Here is a 19,680-nt window from a genome sequence, read left to right on the forward strand (position 1 = left end):
CTTTAAACTATAGAATGCGATATGCGCAAATACTATGTGGTGGAAGGAGTATGTACATGGTGGAAGGTGGGATAAATGATGCGCTTATGAAAAAGGGAAACATGCTGAGCAAAATAGTCAAGACTCATTGAGGCCCATACAAAGACAAGCAAATCGCAATCGAAGTTACTCAAGATAATTCAAGGTTACTCAATAACATATTTGAATAACCTACATCATTGGATGATTATACATTAACCCCAATACATACTTTATAATACTGAAACAATGCTTTAAAAATTAAATCAATGCGAGTTATATTGTACACTGTTAACCTAGAACACTAACGTTTTATAATAAAGTACGAAAATTGACAAAATAAATCCGAAGTACCGTAAGGATGAACCGGTAAATATTAACATGTAGCACGTGACATACCAATAGAAAGCCACGCAAAGTTAGCATCTGAAGGGAAAACAAAACAATTGTCTATATCATTTTTTGTCAATCTAGTATTAGATATGACAAAGTTATATTTGGTCTGAGATCAAAAGTAGTGAAATCATATAATCCTATGTTTGCTTATGCTTATAAGCCAAAATTTAAATATCTAAAATCAATTTTAGAGTGATTTTAGTTTTTTTTCATCACATTTTATTCAATTTTTGATTTTAGACCACGAACATGTATATAAAATTCTACCTACAAATATTTATCCTTTGTAAATATACCATTTTGATTTTCCTTAAAAAAAGTTTAAACACGAGCAACTTATCTGGCTCGTAGAAAAACATGTCACCAAAATTTGACACCAAGATGACCAAAAATCGACACCAAACCAAATATTAAAATAACACTATTACGAATCATGATGATCAAATTTGGCACGACAAATTTTAACCTCAGACCAAAACTAGCCCAAAAGAAAACACCTCAAAAAAGGAGCGAAACCAAAAGCAAAAATGAGGAGCCCGTGCGCCTCCCCGCAGCATTCGGCCCTCGCCCCCTCCCTCCCGCGACCATGGCCATCCCTCCCCTCGCCGTCAGCGGGGTCGCCGTCGCAACCCTCGCCGTCCTCGGCCTCGCCGTCTTCGCCTGCAGGCGGTGGCGCCGGGGGTGCACGCCCTCCGCGCCTCCGCCTCCCGCTCCCTCATCCTCCTCCTCCCAGGTCAGACCCCCCCACCCCCACCCCTCCGGAATCCCTCTCTTCGGTTTTTTCCCCCACACCGATTCCCTGATGAATGATGATCACCCGCGCGTGGAATGGAATTACGCGGATCTCGATGGTATTCGTTACGGGGGGTAATGTCTCGCGAGTGATTTGATATTTTTTTTCCCCTTGAGGTATGTGGATTCATCCACGGCGTTCTCGGGGGACTCTCGTTAGAATGCGCACCAGTATGCCATGCATCAATCGAAGTCAAACCGCGCGTGGCTGAACGAGCGAGGGGACATGTTGATACCGTGCTCTAGATCGACTGTTACATTGGTGAAAATGCGGCGCCGGCTTCTGTTTTCTGCTATAATATTTGTTCCGGTGCCAATGTTTGATTGGAATGAGCCTGCGCATTCGTATTTGGATCATCGACATGGTAAATTTCAGCTTGATAGGAGGGGAAATTGCTGCGGTATTGGCCAAACGGCTGTTTTCCTGCATGTAACTGGATAAATATTTTTTTTTATATTGAATCTCTAGGCTTTATTTCTAACCTTTGGCTTCTCAAAAGCATCAACAGTAAATACTGCCCAATGAAACGGAGGAACTTTCCTTTTACTTTAGCCAATATTTTCCTTTTTTTACTTCATGCTCTTTTACTTTTGGTATATCTGTCTGTTTTGTGTTAAATGATACTTTGCGTCCCATATGGTTGGACATGAGTAGCATCCAGCCAAGCACTTTGTATTCTCTGTTAAGCTTCCTGCTCCAATGGAGCAACTGGCATGGGCCGGCAAAGCCTCTATTGTTTTGCTTTTCCTGCTAACACTATGTGATGCTTTGTTTAATCTAATTTCATATAATTTGTTCTGTAGAAAATATATAAAATTTTCCTGTAATTCATTAACATGTAGTATTATTACAAACTGTAACTACAGAGCAAGTATGTTTTATCTAACTGATATTACTTGTTGCTTGCAGGATGATGATATTAACAGGCCTCTCATATCTGACAAATTGGATGAGTATTCAGGATCAAGCAATGAACTGTGCAGCAGTACTGTTGACGAATCAGGAATTCAGATAGATAGGAGAATCACTTCACCTAGGACTCATGGTATTGCTGAAAAAGGGGCAACCTATCCCACTGAATCGCATATTATTGAAGGTACATTCATATTTACGGCCAAACTATTGTCATTATGCTATACAGCATCACCCTTATCTTGATTTAGTCTTCTGGTAATATTCATCTCCTCTACAAACTATCAGCATAAAGTTACAAAAACAAACAATTCTTTTGGTCTGTAGGAGGAATTCATGTAATTGATGTTACAAACAGTAAAACGGAAGATCTCAATTTGGGAGATACGCTTAAGCGTACAGCTGTGGCAAATGGTCCAACACCTGATGTGAAGCACATAAGAAGGGATTCTGGAGAGAATATTCATACTGGAAGCATTCCCACGAAGGACACTGTAGTTGGTAAAAAATCACTGAAATTATTTAAATATTCTAATGGCCCATATGTTGCAATTATTGTCATTAACATGCATATGCTCATGTTTTAAATCATTTGCTAGAAGTGCAGGAAGCAACCTAGCTTTGGAGGTCATAGCTGGCCCTTCTCATGGAATAAACCACTACATGCAGTCAGGTAACAAGTCCATGCTCCCTGTGACTCTTGGAAGGGTTCATCCAAATCATTTGGTGATAAAGGACTCGGAGGTGTCAGGAAAGCATGCACAGATTGACTGGAATGCAAATGTAAGTTGTGAAGATCTAGACTATATCTGAAAAAAAAGTTCACATTCATATGACCTATGTACGTAACTACATACCTGCAAATATCTTTGGCCTTGTTAAATTCCCATCCAATAGAATTACTACTCTTTTATTGCAGAAGCTCAAATGGGAAATTGTGGATATGGGTAGTCTAAATGGAACCTTTTTGAATTCCCGGTCAGTCAATCATCCTAATGTTGGATCTAGGCATTGGGGTGAGCCTGCTGAACTTGCAGATGGTGATATTGTAACACTGGGGAGCTCATCAAAAGTATCTGTAAGTCATAATGACTTTTCTTCAGTATGTCGTTTCAAGTGTATTGAAGATACTGTAACCTCTTCATAGTAGCATTGGTCTTTGATTTCTTATGGGTCACCCTTGTTCATCTTCTGGTTGTTCATGCTTCTATGTTCACACTATCCTTCTTGAAATGAAACCACGATGTATTGTTTCCCTATAAATCTAACTATACCCTATTCAAATTGGCTGACATGTTACCACACCCAGCTTCTCTTTTTTCTTGCTCCATTTCATTCAGTTCATATGCTGGTCGACTTTGTTCCACATGCCTTTCATGCCACAGAAACTGGAGCCTATAGATGACAAGAGAAATAGAAAAAGAGCTCTTCAACATATATTTGAACTCCATGCTCTATTTTCCTTCTTTGACATTGTTTGCTGTATCTACCTTTATACATGAAAGCAATTCCCTGATCTTGCTAGGTTAAAATTGCGCTACAAAACCAACAACCTGTCGGAGTTGGTATAGCATCTGATCCAATGATAGCCCGTCGAACTGGAAAGAAACTTAATATGGAGGATGTCAGCTGCTGCCAGTATCCCCTCGTTGGTGTGGAAAAGGTATGGGAACAATTACATTTTATGCAAATACTTGATTGATTTGTGATATCATTTTTTACACAGTTTGGGCTATTTGGCATATTTGATGGCCACGGAGGTGATGGTGCTGCAATAGCTGCCAGCAGGTATGCTATTCTTGCCTATTTGTTTGATCAACTGAAGATCATGATGTTATCCTACAACGTGGACACTCGTGTATTAGTTACTAACTTACTATAGCCTGCTCTTGATTTTATTTTTGATATGATGATATAATGTTGAACTGATGACAGCTTTTGTCGTCTAGGATTCTTCCACAGAGCATTTCAAACATTTTGTCTCAACAGGAAACGAAAGAAAGAGTTCTTTCATACCAGAGTGCTTCAGATGTTCTTAGACATGCCTTTGCGTTGACTGAAGCTGCACTTCATCATCAGTATGAGGTTTTCCTTTTATCTGGATTTAACTTGTGTACTATATTCATTTAGTATTTTAAATTATGTTGATATTAGTTTCTTTTGTCTGATAGTTTATTAACTTGATGGAATAAATACCATATGTTCGTTACAAGGTTTATCCATACATTTGGTTGGTATAATTTGTTGGACGAATGTTGCTATATTGTATGTTTGTGAGCTGTTTTGATCAACTGATACACTCACTACAATTTCTCGTCCTTTACTTGCCCCTGGATTTGTAAAATTGCTTCACGTGTTGGTTTTCTAGATTTAAAAAGTGTACCTCCGATTCTTAGCTTTGATTCCGAAATGTACAGATGAAGTTTGATGAAGTCTTGCAATTTAAGGTTCCCATATCGGCAGGGAAAGATCTACTGACATTATGAGTTCTGAGTTCCCCATTAAAACTCTTAGGCTCCAAATAGTCTCTCTAATGCTATATGCTGTACATAGTGTACTGGGGGCCTTGGGATCATCTATGTTTCAGTAGGCTTACCATGTTTTTCTATCTTTTCCAGGGCTGCACAGCAACTATCCTTCTGATTTGGTTTGACCAGAACGAAGATTGCTTTGCCCAATGTGCTAATCTTGGTGACTCAGCTTGCGTTATGAGGTAATCGACTACACCTTTGCTGTTATCACAATATTGTACCATTCCATTTTTAGTACAGGAGCAGTCACTTGCTTGTTGCTGGAAGTGAAATATACCTTTTTCTTATCCATTCATAATTCAAAGTCAAATATTGCCACCCTTCTGTGTATATGAAACTATACAACAACAACAAAATATGATTTTGGGAGGCCCTCTTTGTCTATCTCTGTAATACTTTATAAACTGTTGCCAGTGTCAACGGGGAAACAATCGCAATGACTGAGGATCATCGAGTAATTAGTACAACAGAAAGAACCCGGATGGCAAATTTAGGACATCCCCTGAAAGATGGTGAAAGCCGTATATGTGGTATGCTATATTGCTACCTTCAGATACACGTTTGAACAGTAGTGATGTCACAATCTTGCTGTTTATTTCTACAGGACTAAATCTGGGAAGGATGCTTGGGGATAAGTTTTTAAAGGAGCAAGATTCAAGGTTCAGCTCAGAACCATATGTGAGCCAGGCAGTCCGCATGACGAAAGCATGCTCAGCCTTTGCCCTTATTGCTAGGTATCAAAACTCATCCATGATGGTCATGCTTGTGATGTAATGCGTTTATGCATACATTTCATAGCGTGTGTGCTTGTTTGTCCCTTTGCAGCGATGGGCTATGGGATGTTATCAGCACAAATAAGGCAGTGCAGCTTGTCCTTGAGGTAACCTATGGATATGTTCATGTTTGGTTCATGTATAAGTTCACCAAGCCACATATTAGGGACACCATAATTTTACAGCGTGTTTGGTTCATGCCATAACTTCAGCTTATCACATTTTCTTAGCACCTTATCCCATCTGTCATAAACTCAATTTATAGCCACAGTTTGCTTAACTTATGCCGCTCATTTTCTTCGGCACACCTTTTGTTGTGCGCCACACTTTACTAAAGTTAGTCACGAACCAAACAAACTCTTAATCTGATGGTTCTGAAGTTGTGGAGTGCTGAACTTTTATGTCGTTTTTTCAGGGTAAGCAGAGGTACACCGAACAGAAAACTTCAGCAGAGAAAGTAGCACATCATGTGTTAAGTGAAGCTAGGAAATTACGAACCAAGGACAACACATCTGTAATATTTGTAGACTTGGGCGCTGTGAGAAGGGATCCGTAAATCCCCAGTTGATTTTCTGAGTTCCAGAGATCGTTGAACCGTTGAACACTTGAACTACCCCATTTCTTTTGCTTCACTAGTTTTAGTTACTCTCCATTGTCAAAGTTGAGCCAGGTGCTCCGGTGTTGCAGAGGATGAATGTTACAATCCTCCTATGCAAATACCCAGGGAGCCCCTTGTGCGGTTATACCTGTAAATTGTGAGTGAATTGGTTAAAACAAAGTGTTTAAGAACTTTACATTCTGGAGTTCAAATCACATGCTTGGTCTGGAGAAGAGTAACTTCTGAGCTATCCTGTGTCATGTACAGAAATCCGAATTGCATGCAGCCAAAAACAGCGTAGCAATCCATCTAAAATAACCCAGCAGAGCAAGATTGCATCACACGTATACACGCTCCCTGTTTTTTCTATTAACTTTTGGATCTATATTTGATCATTCGTCTTATTTAAAAATATAATTATTAATTATATGTCTATGGTTTAATTTACTGCTAAATGACCTTCAAGAATAACCTATAGTTTTACATATTTACATTGAACAAGACAATGATCAAATATATATATTTAAAAGTCAATGACGTTTAAAAAAAAGAGGGGGGGGGGGGGGGTGGTGGGTAACATGGTCATTGTTTCGGCAAAAGTTGTACGCATCACTATACATTTCACCATTTCAAAATCTGCGATCTTTACTCGTCACCTACAACAAGATCTCAAGGCTTTAGGGAAAAAAGGTACAAGGCCTCAAGATACAGATCTCAGCAATACAATCTGTGTCATCACCTACAGGAGACCACTGATATTGGTTGACATCAACTATAGACCATTATATCTCGCCATTGCAATCTGTTTCATCACCTAAAAAGTACAAATAGTGGTCCTCCAGAGACCGATCCTGGGGCAGCACATCCTGCTCTCTTGAGACATGCGAAGTGGACTCCTTGAGTCTCTGAACGCGCACTTTGCTGTATGCGTCGATGTTCAGATGTGAGACCAAGAAGAGCTCTACCTCGGTGACAAACCTCTCAGTTCGGCCAAGGAGGAATGGCCTGGCGGCATCAGATAGCAAGCACTTGAACTTTTCCCTCTTCTTCTCCGGGGGAGTTGTCTTTGAAGTGTATTCCTTCTCTTGCCTTTTCATGAAAGCTTCGATCACACCATGGATGTGGTAAACAATGGTGTCAACATTTTCATCCTGCAAAACCCAGTGCAATTCTATCACACTGTAGAATAATCTCAGATTATCAACTTTCTATCACTTGAAAGAATAACCTAAGCCATCACCATGCTGCAGTTCTTGAGTGCGTGAATCAATTAATACTAAAGATTGCCAAGAGTTTGCTTCAACTATGATTCATGAGTAATGGGCAAAATGAGATAGTCAGATGTTAGAACATGTGTGACATATGTGATGAATAATCGACACATTCTGATCCCACATCAGATAATGCAGATAAGAAGAGAAGACATAATTATATCCATGTCTTATCTGGCAGTAATTCACAACCTTAAGCAGTAAATGAATCCAGAGCACACACAATCCAACCTTCAAGCATCCCACCACTACCAGTTGGACGCCCTAAGTTTGATCTCCCTCTAAGCAAGCTAGTCCTTCAGTTGGTTGATAGTACAAATACGATCCTTTTAAGCTATGGAATAACTACGTAACAATATGCAGCAGTTTATGCCTGTACCTGTGTAAGAGCCTGGATTTCCTGTCTTAGCCAGGTCTGAAGCCAAATGTTCTTGCGAAGATACTTGCGTTGCTTCCAGAACTGTTGAACACTGGAAGTATGGCCAGTAATATCTGTTCAATTGAGCAAATGTCAGTCTTATAACACTGAACTCATATATCTGGAAGTATGAGCACAAACATAATTACAAATAAACACCATACATTTTATGCTATAGAATTGTGATATCAACTCATGTGTATGTGAAAGATGTCTGCAAGAGGAGGAAAATGAGCTTAATATACTTATTGATACAATTAACAACAAGATTTAATTCATAATGAGAAGAGTGACATGTAAATGGTCTCCAACAGAAATAAAACAAAGTCTGTTCGTTAATGTTAATTACATAGTGCAGCGGTGCACAGCCAGATGGAGGGAAGGAGAAATGAACTAAACCTCTTTCTGGGGTCCTGATTTATGTAGTGCCGTTGAAATGATTCACCATCAAAACCATGTATAATAGACACATTCACTGTCTGCAAATCACAAGGTACATATGGTCAGGATTCACGACCTTAGGGCACAGTCCTGGGAAAACCAAAAAGGGATAAATTTAGAGTTATAGTTGACTGCGTCATCACTAGATAGCAGTACTAAAAAGTAATGGCTGATATGTTCACCACATTTAAGCTTTCCCAGAAAACACTCAAAAGTCAAAACCAGCGAGTTAAAGAATCTTCAACAGTGGAGTTTCATCACGTTCAAAGGCATTGTTTCCACATGAATATTTTACGGTACCCAGCCAATTAGACGTCAAAATTCAAAACTAGTCAAACACACAATGTCTTTTTAAGCACTTATTAATGTGGTAGAGGGTCATATGGTTTCTGTCAGAATGCACTTGGAGATGATAAACTGCCAGGCTAAGAAAATGTAGTGTGAATGGTATTAAACACACAGAACATCCTCTTCTTCTTTTTAAATAATTTTTGGATTCAAAAATTGAGTTCACCTTGCAAAGAGGACATTGCACTGATGACAAAGGTTCAGCACGCTTGGTCGATACAATCTTCACCCACTGACATATGCACTTGTAACAAAAAGAATCTGCACAAACAGTTAGGATTCTAAGAAAACGAACTTGAACAGATGAAGGTAAATGGTAATAGATTTCTGTCCTAACTCCAGCAATGCGTTTCTTGATGAACAAAACTGAAGCAAAGTTGTTAGATGGCCATCAATCAACTTTGCAGAAACTTTACATCTTACGCCCTCTACTTTAAGAGTCGTTCAAGAGATTCTCTCCAAGATAAATTCTTACGAAATTTCAGAACTGGTACCTAATTAATCACTAAGACCCTATGCATATCGAAGAACGCGAGCAATAACATCCGAAATAGAGGGGGAAGAAGATTAGCGAGATATTTGGGAGGAGAGAGAGACTCACGAAAGCAGGTGTCGAGGTACGCCTCGTCTTGGAAGGACTCGAGGCAGATGGGGCAAGCGCAAGCAGCGCTAGCCGCCGCCGCCGCCGCCGCCGGGTTTCCGCCGCTACCACCGGAGGATGAGGCGGATGCGGCGGAGGGGGAGGTCGCCCTCGCCGCCGGCGCCGGCGCCGCCGCCATCTCCGGAGAAATCTAGACAGGTCGCGGCCCGCCTCCCTGTCCGTACAGGAGACGCCCACTAGATGCGATCTGGACCGTCCGTTACCGATCCGACGGTCCCACCGAAGCCAATATGGTTTGCTTCGAGTTGACAAAATCTCGAGGGATTATTACGCAAATCTTCCTCCTAATTGCTGTGATTAACAGCTCGCTTCCCTCGTAATCACGTTTTAATCCGTCGTTACCGCCTATAAAAACCACCACGTCGCCACCACCACCTCCACGGCACAAACAGTACACGCTCTCTCCTCGCTGTCACCTACTCCCATCCGATGGCGGCGGCGGCGGCGGCGGCGGCGGCGGCGGAGGACGTGGAGTTCGTCGACTACGACCGCGACGACGACGACGACGCCATGGACGAGGACGATCGGGGCGGTGGCCGCGGCGGGCGCGCGCTCCCGGTGCCCCACATCGTCTCCCGCGGCGTGATGCGCACGCGCGGCCGCCTCCTGGGCCGCAGCCCCTCCGTGCTCGCCTCCAACCGCGACCGCTTCGACCCCCTCGCCGATGCCGGCAAACCCGGGCACGGCCCACAGCGCTGTGAGAACTCGCTTACACCCCCTACTTTTTTTTTTGGCGTGAGATCGAGTTCGAAGTTTTGGTTAGGGTTGTGCAGCATTCTAGGTTGGTTTGCGTGTTACTTACCACTTAGTGTCGTGCAAAGTTCGCGAGGGATTTGATGAACTAGGATTTATTTTGGTGATGTTTGACCAGGGTTTAGGGTTTTCGGTACGGGCGCGCTTTGTCATACGACTGTGTGCGCACTCCTATTTTGTGCTGTGGGATTTTGATTTTTTTCCGTGGGGATTGTAACCATGTGATGTTTAAGCTAATGGTCGAAACTAAATCGCTGCTCGTGGACAGTTATGTGCTAATACGATGATGGAAAAATGTATAATTGGTTGTATGATATTGTGGTCCTGAGTGCTGAGAAATCAGTTTCGCCACTGATTGAGTGATTTTCCACGCGACAACTAGCGTCACTGCGTCAGGATTATACAATTTTTTTTAGATAAACGGTTTATATTAAACCCGGCCTCTACATTTCGAAGAATGTACGCAGCCAAGTCAGGCTAATACAATGACTGTATGATTTCGCACGGTGGGATCCTTCGTTCTTCTGCAGGTTTCGAAGTTTCGTAGTTGCCTGCCTTTGGCAGGCATGCCTTTTCTCCCCAATGTCCTATGATGTCGTAGTAGGAAATTAGACCATTGTATTGAAGGACACCTGGGCAGAAAATTTAATTGCAGCGAATGCATGACGTAAAACAGTTTGAGCAGCACAGTGAAGTGCAGTTAGAAGGTAGTATAAAAATTGCGGGATGATTAAGGGTGTCATGACTGATGCAAATTGATAATAACTTGATTCTGTCTTATGTGCTGTGTTCAGTGATGTACTGTAGGTGTAGCTCAGGTAGCAACATCCATGATAGGTTCTGTCGTGGTTTATTAGCCCAGTGCCAAATGTGCCAAATGTCCCAATTGGGATAACTTCTGAGAGATAACACTGAAATGTCACAATTGAGCAGTGATACAGAGGGGGTGTCATGGTAATATGTTTGGTGATTACCGTCTCAACTACACTACACTGTCACATGCCAGTAGCCCAGTACTGGTTCTGCATTCTTATTCTGCTTTATTCTTAAAAGAAACTCGTTTTTCATTGGCATAGTGATAATCATTAATCAGTTTCTCATGCTTATTTTTATTAGTAATGTATCTATTAATGGAGAGTTTTCCTGATTTGTAGCTATTGAAGGATGGATACTGCTTGTCTCTGGAGTTAAAGAAGATGCAGAAGAAGAAGATCTGTACAATGCTTTCAGTGAATTTGGTCATGTCAAGGATCTACATTTCAATCTGGAACGCCGCACTGGATATGGCAAGGTAAATTTTATATCTAATCCAATAATGCAATCAAACTTCTATGGCACAACAACCACTGTGGTTAGAGTGTTAGGCATATTTCCATAGGAGTATTTACTACTGGCCTATGATAAGGTTTCTTCAGGTGATTCTGTTTGGGACGTATGTGCATTGTACTTTCTCTTCCATGCAGGAGTGCTTCCCATAGTCAGTAAATTAATCTGAGGGAATGGTGTGTTTCAGATGCCGAATGCAATTTCTTGAATAATAAGCCAGCTTCTGTGCTAATTCAACTTAGCATGTGTACCGCCTTAAATTAATTTTCAACCATATTTTCTCTTTCCTGAAAGATTGTGCCAGTATTTTTGGAGTTTGCGTAACTATTCTTATCCTGTATTTGGATCATCATTTTTAAGCATTTTTTGTTTGGAGTATTTATTGAGGGACTGCTATGAGAATAGTTGGAAATCTGATTTATGCTATTTATCAACCCTCTTTACCGAAATCCATATCGGATAATGTTCTTTGAGTTTCATAAATGGCCATTGTCTTTCTTCAACCACATCCTTAACTTGTTATGATTGATACTCATCCTGTTTTTCCGATCTTTTATTTGATATTATTCCCAACTTTGATTTAGCATAGTAAAAACTAGACTACACATTTTGTAATTGACCAGCATGAGTGTTTTACTCAAGTGTTTTCTTAGTTACATCAATAAGAGTATTAGTGTTGTACTGATAAAACTGTAACTGTACTAATCTAAGGTCTCTGAAGCAGTATTTATATAGGAGTATTTATTAATGAAGGCAGTCCTGGAGCACATGGTGTTAGAAGTCATGTGCCTGATATGAAAACAGTTTTTTTACTATAATAACTATGATAAATGTATATATTCATATTAAGTAAAAATATTTGGAAGTTTGGTTCTGCCAGAGTGCTAGTTTTACAATATGGCTAGTTTACAGCCCACGGTGTGCGCATCATTGAACATGCTTACAGAACATAAATAGTTTATGCTTCATTGTGTGTTTGCATGGTAGGGGGTCAAGAGGGGTGTTTGTACTTCCAATTGTTTGGTTTACCGTTTGAAATTCTTTGATGTCTTTCAACTAGGTTGTTTTACATTGCATCCATCTCCTCCTGATAATCTGATACATGATCCAACTTAGTAATTTTTTCCTTCAAATTTCCACGATCCAAGACTATTTAGCATATGCCTAGCACATTTACATATCTAAGTGAAAAACACTGTTTTTGGATTACTATGAAAATATATGTGTTTCTTTCTCACCAATGTGTCTGATTTCTGTCCACACCTGTTCTTCTGTCTAACAGGGATATGCATTTATTGAATATGAAAGTTGTGAGGAAGCAGAAATTGCGATCAGAGCAATGAATGGGTCTCAGCTGTTAACAAAGACTATCTATGTTGATTGGGCATTCAGCCGAGGTCCTATACAGAAGCTCACAAGTACAAGGTATGCTACAGGCCATGCTTAACGTACCATGCTTTTGTCTTTTGCATTTCCTGAGGCAGATAATTTGTCGTGTTACACTGGCATAATATTTCGTTACTCTACAATCTCATGACCTGACAACAACTTTTTTTTGTTGTGAATCTAAAGTTCTACATCTAAGTCTCTTGGCAATTTGCCCTTTCATGAATCTTGCATGCAAGATCTACAGCATATCGTTTTTGATTCAGTAAGCATTTTTTTCCATTCTAGATCATGTTGTAGATAATGGATATCATTCTGGCCTCTACACTGCACAAGAGTGTACACAACCAACACCATTTTAGTTCATGGCTGTTTATTTGGTTCGGTTTGCATTAAGACTTGTGGAATTTTGACATAATTAGACTCCTGTAAACCTGATAACCTGGAAGACTCCATATGTTCCTCTCTTTCTCTCTCTCTCTCTCTCCTGCAAAAGGTCCAGCTTTTGTGAACTTAGGCTATTGCATTTGATCTAGGTTGAGTGTGAATACTACGTAGTGCAGCGTTTCTGGCTCTCTTTCTTTATATACAAATTCCAATTCCAAGTATCTTGATAAATTGATGTGGAAAGACGTAGTTGTATTTGTGGGAGCAGAAGTGTTTTTATTCTCTTAGTTCCATGATTATGAAGTAAAATTGCAAATGATAATAACTGCTTCAGTGATCAGTCCAGGATAATGATATCAGAGAAGAACTAGAATGAGCCAAAACTGTGACCTATTTCTTGCAAAATCCTGGTAGACAATAACTTTGAGAAAGTGTTCTCTAAGCTTATGACATAGCCTGTTGTAAACTGCAGCGAGTGCAATTCCAAACTATCTAGATATAGGAACTTATATCCTAATAGTCCTCTATTAATTGAGTACAGATATGTATTGTGTAACTTGGGATTCAGATTCGGTGCTTCTGTCTGGAAATTTTATACTATATGTTTAACCTGCTGGCTAGTTTTCCTTCCTGACAGGCCATTACGTCGGCGATCTCGGACTCCTCCCCGTAGGCTTGCTGCCTTGACATGTTGACCGGGAGCTACTAGGTTAGCGATCTTGAATGTTCTCGGTCAGTGTTTTCGGTAACAGGTAGCAATGTAGTCTTAACTAATGCTTCGATGGGGGTAGGTAATCGATGTACGGTGTCTTCCACATCCAGCACTCCTGAGTCTTGGTTCTGCTAGGCTTAATATCTGTACTTAGCTTGATCAGCTTTGCTAGTTGACTCTAATAGTCTGATCTAGCTATGCCTGTGGTGGAGTTTGTTGCCTGTTCTGACTTAATACACCAGCTAGAAGACATTGAGTTGTGATGACATTGAGATGGAAGTTGTTCTCCTGATTCTAACATTTAAGGAAAACAACTTTCATAGAGATAAACTGATCTCTTGCTATTTGCTTAGCTAGTTCGTGATTGTTCATTTCACGGTAATAAGTTGTGCACTCTGCATGCAGCATGCTTCACTTGCTACCACATCAGCTTATGTGGTCACAACTGATGCTGTTGTTGGATTCAGTTGTGCATGCAATCAACATTTCTTTGCATAGCATGCAGATATTTCACATCAATCCGATTTGTTCGCGTCTTACGATGTTGTCAATATTTGTGGCTGCATGAGCTATATCTGTCTAGTTGGCATTTGCAGGTTGCAACTATAGAGATCCATTAGATTTGTTATCTCTTGACCCAATTGCTTGAATTTGAGCGTTCTAAACATGGTAGCATAACTGTTTTACCACAGGGAGCGTCGTGGTTGCTGCCCAGCCAGAAAATTTGGTTGCATGGTCTGTCACCATCCATTCATTCTCTCCCCCTTGGATACGGGCTACCAAAACGAGGGGGTGATTGCTTGTTTTTTAGGGAAAAAACCAAAATACATATTTACAAAAAACAATAATTCATGAATAAAATTTTTATGTGCGTGTTTTTAGTGATATAAAAGTTAAGGCTGGAAAATAAAATATGATAAAAAACCTTCAAATCAGTTCTAAATTTAAGGCTGAAAAATTAAATTTGGTTTATAAGTTTAAGCAGAAGCCAAAAAGATGATGTTGCATTTGAGAGTGATGTCTAGTGATCCGATGATTCCACTGCAGATGAGCCTAACTAGAAGGCCCAGTGCGCCGTCCATTCTTCCCTGCGGTATAATTGCCGATTTTGACCACGGCGCAAGTGCATGCCCTAGCACATACCCCATAACTGCATTGTTAAAATCCCTTATATTGTTAAAATAACTTATATTATGTGTTGGAGATAGTAATAGAATTGCCCATTTTTCCTCAATTGACTTGCTAATGGTCTAGTCATTGGAATCCATTAAACAAAAAAAGAATCAGATCACTTCTATCCCATTTATGAGTGAGAATTAATGCTGTTTCTTTTTTTTAACAAAACTAATCGGTCAAGAAGAAAAAAAAACTTGTCAGTGTATGCAGCTGAATAGTGGGCATGGTTACGACCGATGGCTCGTCGCCCATGCATTACATCCACTAGCTAAGGTAGGCGCCTGGAGCGTACTGTATGTGTTGGCCGCGATAGTGGAGTTGGGCGCGACCTGACCGATCGATGGATCGGATCGAGTCGCAAAATTTGAACCTAGCTAGCTGCACGACGGCAGGCAGTGCAGCCCACACGCTCCCCCAAGCTAACAGGGGTAATTGCCAGACGTATATTTGTAAATAAAAAATAATTTATAAATAAAATTTTTATAAATGTATTTCTTACTGGTCTAAAAAACGACCGAAAAATTAACTGTAGTGAGAGAAAACTAAGAATCGAATTCTAAATTTAAAATTTAAGATTTGAATTTTGGTTTAGAAGCGTAAATAAAAACGAAAAGGCAGGTGATACCCGGCCGCCGTCTCGTCTCGTCTCGTCCTGCTGCCGTGGTGGCTGCTGCTGGCTGTCGCTCTCCGATTCGTTGGCGGATGATGCGGCGGCCCCGGGGTCTCCTCCCACTGGCACTAATGATCTTTGCATGCAAAGTGATGGCCGATCGATCAGCCGATGCTTCGTGTGATATCGATCCCTCCACGCGCTTGATGGCTACCGCGCCCTGCTAGTGGCAGAGACGCCGGTCACGTCGTTTCGGCTATCCATCACCCCCATGATGCGCCGTAGAATTCCTCCGCGCGCCCGCGGTGGGATCGGTGACGTCGACGTCGAAGTAGGGATAGCCGTAAATCGATCCACGGATAATTTATAGATGACTATAATCCAGCTAAACACAGTAAATTTTATATTATAGTAAAGTCTATTTTTGTTTTGGGTGTGTTTGTTTGATAGCTAGAGTATTTTCAACAGCTCATCTATCTTATCATCTATCCTAAAAATAAAAGATGAAGACTACAAATTAAGATCCAACAGAATAACCATCCTATCATTTATTTTTGAATGACATCCATATTAGAAGAGAGAACCTTCGTATTTGGATGTCTCTTTTCATTCTCGAAAGAGATATAGAGGATGTCGTATATAAATGATCTGGTGGAGTACAAAGAAATATAAAGAAGAATGAAAGTGTTTTAGATGATCATCCAAATAAAGATATGGATTATCAAATTTAGATGAGCTGTTGGGGATGCTCTTAAGATATAATATTATACAACCATTCATATTTCAGTGATACTGTCATTTAGTTTATATTTGCCTGGATAGATAGGATAATCTAATTTTGTATTTATTGGATAGATGAGATGAGAATATTGTTAAACTACTAATAAATAGCAATATAAATTAATATGAATAGATCTTATCATAATTAGTACAAAGTATATATATATATATATATATATATATATATATATATATATATATATATATATATATGATTACTAATTGACACTAATTTAAACTTAATAATGAGCTTATTCGACCAATTTATCCGAATACACTCGTACAACATTCCGTTATATTCAGCTTCGTTCACGAAACAAATATATAAAAAAAATAGACAACCATCTTTTATCCCGGGATATACAGCCATACAACTAAACCATGGATAAGTCTAAATGACTAGAGGTAAGTCTAAGTTACTCCACGCGGACCACACCCATCTGTCTTGCCCACCGGCGTCCTGATCCCTTCCCCGAGGATATATCCGCCGCCGCCGCCACACACCGCATCATGACGCTCGCGGCGGCCGGTAAATTTCACGAGGTTTAGTACCAGTAACCACTGACGCATGCAAACGCACGATCGGTGGATCGAGTCGTATGTGCTGCGCTGGTGAACGCACTGAATTTAATAGCTTACCAACCTATATATGCGTGCCACACGGTGGCACTCAACAAGCTCCCAGAATGGAATTATCGAAGCGATCCATCATATTAATACAGGACGAGCCATGTATAATTCCTATCAACACCTGCAACAGTTTCAACTCACTCAAGAGAGTGAGAGTGATATGCATGATGCTCCATCGAGCCAAGCTTAATTATGCATTCAACAAGATGGAGCAATGCCCAGCTCTAGCTTCTATCAGCGGCGTAATTAACCATGCAAAATCTTCACACACGAAAGAAGAATTCATTGTCCTCGTGATGGAGCCAGCGGCGTAATTGAGCATGAACGATCAATATATAGCATTTTCTGATGATCAATTAGTTTTTACGAATGTTGATGACAATCCACAATGGAGTCAGGTGATTATCCGACCAGCCCGGGAGGTGGCTCTGCACTTCATTGTCCAATTCCCAACTTGTCAGGTCTGACAAAGAAACTGAGAAGATGCAGACCACGTAGGCTGCGGTCTTTTAGCTAAATTTTACTTGTTTTTTATATGCACGTTTTTTGAACTACTAAATAATATTTTTTTATAAAAAAGAATCTGTATAGACGTTCATCATCATATCATTGTAGAGTAGATTTTTAATTTTGTATTAGTTAATTTCATCATTTATAGTATTAAATATCTATTAAAAATCAAATAAATTTTCTTTTTTCATCGAGAAAAAAACAGAAGCTAATCTTACACTGCCAGTTCTGAAAGTCATTTACTATAATTTAGGTGGGTAGTCTCTCCATCCCTTGGAAAATTATAAAAGACACAATCATGTGATGTCAGCGCCTGAAAGTAGTAACACATGATTATTTTGGGACGTGGAAAGAGAATATTACCTACATTAATTAAGAAAGGGTCTATAGGCCGTGTTCTTACGTCTAGATAACTAAATCAGATTCTCTAATTTTACATGCGCACGTTTTCTAAAATATTAAAATGTGTATTTTTTTAAAAAATTTATATAGGAAGGTTGATATGTCAAAAGCTACATCAATCCCTTTTTAAAGTTTTTAGCTAATAATTAATTAATTATATACTAATATATTGATACGATTTTCGTGCCAGTTATTTAACTCACTGGCATGATTTCCAAACTATAAAAATTTTAGCGTACAAAACCTACGCAGAAGCGAAACGATGGGACGGATAGCAGTATACGCATTATCCATTTATAAGGTGGGCAAGCTGAGAGAGGAGCACTTTGGTGACGTCCCAACCCGGCACGCACGGGGCGCGCGCGGGCTGGATAGATCGATACGACGAGGCCGCCGGGTACGTGACGCACGCACGGGCGCACCACTCGCCGACGACGCGCTCGATCTGCACCCGCCCGCCCGGGGACGGAGGGGGACCGCTCGCTGCAATGCAAAGCCGGCCGCTACACTACTATGAGTAGGGTGAAAACGGGTCGGATTTGGTCGGATTTTATCTTTTCTATATCCTAACCCATATTTTGCAATCGGGTCCAGATCTAATACAGATATTATCGAATATGGATACAATCACGAATAATACCGGATACAAATACGTACCAAAACGGATACGAACGCTTACAGGTACAAATATTTATATGGATATTAAGTCAAAACAACAACCATATATATCACATAGACAATAGCTATTACACATATATATATACCCAAAATGTGACGGTATTAGGACTGGAGGTGGCCGACGGACGCCACCTCGGCGGGGGAACGCAAAGACTGGACCAGAGGGCGAAGGCTCGGCGGGAGGTTGGCAGCGAGTTGTGTGCGCCATGGCGGTGCGCCCGTGCTGTGCGCGTGCGGGAGCCGGGAGCACCGTGAGTCACGTACTCGCGTGAGCCCGTTACTCCGTTAGTGTTTTTTCTTGCTGGGCTTGGACCTTAAAACTTGAAAGGCCGAAAGCAGGACATGGCCCATTAAACCGGATAATAATCCGGATACATATCCGTGTATTATCCGCAATATATCCCGGATAATCTGTATCCGTCGGGTATTGCCTTCCCGAACCCGATCCCATATCCGCCAAAAATTACCTGGATTCGGCTCCGGATCCATGTAAAATCCCGGGTACCCGAATTTTTGACCCGAATTTATTCTAAATTAATCTAGGCGGACGGGCGGGCGGGAAATATCCACCCCGTTTTCACCCCTAACTATGAGTATGAGATCGATCGTTGTACCATGCACGACCGGTGTTATATATATATATATACCGCCACTACTGTCCATGCATGCGTGTGTGTGCTGCTTTTTAACATGGATTTAATCCCTAAGTGCGTGTGCTTTACTTCTCCCTTTACCCTAGATAGGTACTAGCTAGCTAGCTTGCTACCCTCTCTGTCCAAAAAAAAAACGAATTCTTCGGTTTCTGTGTCCAACGTTTGACCATCCGTCTTATTTAAAAAATTTTCAAGAAATTAGAAAAAATTAGTCACACGTAAAATACTATTCATGATTTATCATCTAATAAAAACAAAAATATCAATCAAAAAAAATTTGAATAAGAGTAAAAAGTGGAAAATTGGTTTATTTTGGGATGGAGGGAGTAGCTTGCTATACATCCATTCACCCTGTCTCTTCGCTCGTGCCTATGTTTATATGTTAAAAAATTTGAATTTTTAGCCTTAAATTTAAAGTTAATTTAGGGTTTTGTAATTATAGTTTATTTTTTAGTTTTAGCTTTTAACTCGCTAATTAAGAGTACGTATATAAAGTCTATATTCGTAAATTATTTTT

General features: G+C 40.3%; 3 protein-coding genes across 4 annotated transcripts; 2 read left to right on the top strand and 1 right to left on the bottom strand.

Moving 5' to 3' along the window:
- The first annotated feature begins 936 nt into the window (after positions 1-936).
- Positions 937-6,233, top strand: LOC102706742 (protein phosphatase 2C 70-like). The gene is made up of 13 exons (XM_006651878.3): positions 937-1,147; positions 2,117-2,303; positions 2,447-2,620; positions 2,727-2,902; positions 3,039-3,197; positions 3,645-3,782; positions 3,846-3,907; positions 4,069-4,204; positions 4,738-4,832; positions 5,065-5,180; positions 5,255-5,384; positions 5,476-5,530; positions 5,839-6,233. The coding sequence occupies exons 1-13, from the start codon at positions 1,001-1,003 to the stop codon at positions 5,977-5,979; spliced, it is 1,716 nt and encodes a 571-aa protein (XP_006651941.1). The 5' UTR covers positions 937-1,000; the 3' UTR covers positions 5,980-6,233.
- Positions 6,234-6,606: 373 nt separating this feature from the next.
- On the bottom strand, positions 6,607-9,341 carry LOC102707020. The gene is made up of 6 exons (XM_006651879.3): positions 9,101-9,341; positions 8,666-8,760; positions 8,110-8,189; positions 7,875-7,924; positions 7,672-7,784; positions 6,607-7,172 (listed from the first exon to the last, which is right to left on the bottom strand). The coding sequence occupies exons 1-6, from the start codon at positions 9,276-9,278 to the stop codon at positions 6,804-6,806; spliced, it is 885 nt and encodes a 294-aa protein (XP_006651942.3). The 5' UTR covers positions 9,279-9,341; the 3' UTR covers positions 6,607-6,803.
- A 194-nt stretch (positions 9,342-9,535) lies between these two features.
- Positions 9,536-14,252, top strand: LOC102707300 (RNA-binding protein Y14B). 2 transcript variants are annotated; one of them, XM_040522378.1, is made up of 5 exons: positions 9,536-9,857; positions 11,068-11,204; positions 12,522-12,664; positions 13,650-13,721; positions 13,804-14,252. In XM_040522378.1, exons 1-4 carry the CDS (start codon positions 9,590-9,592, stop codon positions 13,705-13,707), a joined length of 606 nt encoding a protein of 201 aa, XP_040378312.1. In that variant the 5' UTR covers positions 9,536-9,589; the 3' UTR covers positions 13,708-13,721; positions 13,804-14,252. The 2 variants fall into 2 exon arrangements, with proteins under 2 accessions (XP_040378312.1, XP_015690523.2); XM_015835037.2 differs by lacking the exon at positions 13,804-14,252 and having other exon boundaries at positions 13,634-13,719.
- Positions 14,253-19,680: the final 5,428 nt, after the last annotated feature.

The sequence above is a fragment of the Oryza brachyantha genome, chromosome 3 (assembly GCF_000231095.2).
Source record: "Oryza brachyantha chromosome 3, ObraRS2, whole genome shotgun sequence".
Lineage (NCBI taxonomy): Eukaryota > Viridiplantae > Streptophyta > Magnoliopsida > Poales > Poaceae > Oryza > Oryza brachyantha.

Bases quoted from the DNA above. Each gene is read 5' to 3' on its own strand.
- LOC102706742 (XM_006651878.3), top strand. From the start codon at position 1,001: ATGGCCATCCCTCCCCTCGCCGTCAGCGGGGTCGCCGTCGCAACCCTC. The intron at 1,148-2,116 runs GTCAGACCCCCC...TGTTGCTTGCAG, and splicing joins CCTCATCCTCCTCCTCCCAG to GATGATGATATTAACAGGCC. The intron at 2,621-2,726 runs GTAAAAAATCAC...CTAGAAGTGCAG, and splicing joins CACGAAGGACACTGTAGTTG to GAAGCAACCTAGCTTTGGAG.
- LOC102707020 (XM_006651879.3), bottom strand. From the start codon at position 9,278: ATGGCGGCGGCGCCGGCGCCGGCGGCGAGGGCGACCTCCCCCTCCGCC. The intron at 8,190-8,665 runs GTGAACTCAATT...TGTGATTTGCAG, and splicing joins TGCAATGTCCTCTTTGCAAG to ACAGTGAATGTGTCTATTAT. The intron at 7,785-7,874 runs GTATGGTGTTTA...TCAATTGAACAG, and splicing joins ACAATTCTATAGCATAAAAT to ATATTACTGGCCATACTTCC.
- LOC102707300 (XM_040522378.1), top strand. From the start codon at position 9,590: ATGGCGGCGGCGGCGGCGGCGGCGGCGGCGGCGGAGGACGTGGAGTTC. The intron at 9,858-11,067 runs GTGAGAACTCGC...CCTGATTTGTAG, and splicing joins CGGGCACGGCCCACAGCGCT to CTATTGAAGGATGGATACTG. The intron at 11,205-12,521 runs GTAAATTTTATA...TCTGTCTAACAG, and splicing joins GCCGCACTGGATATGGCAAG to GGATATGCATTTATTGAATA.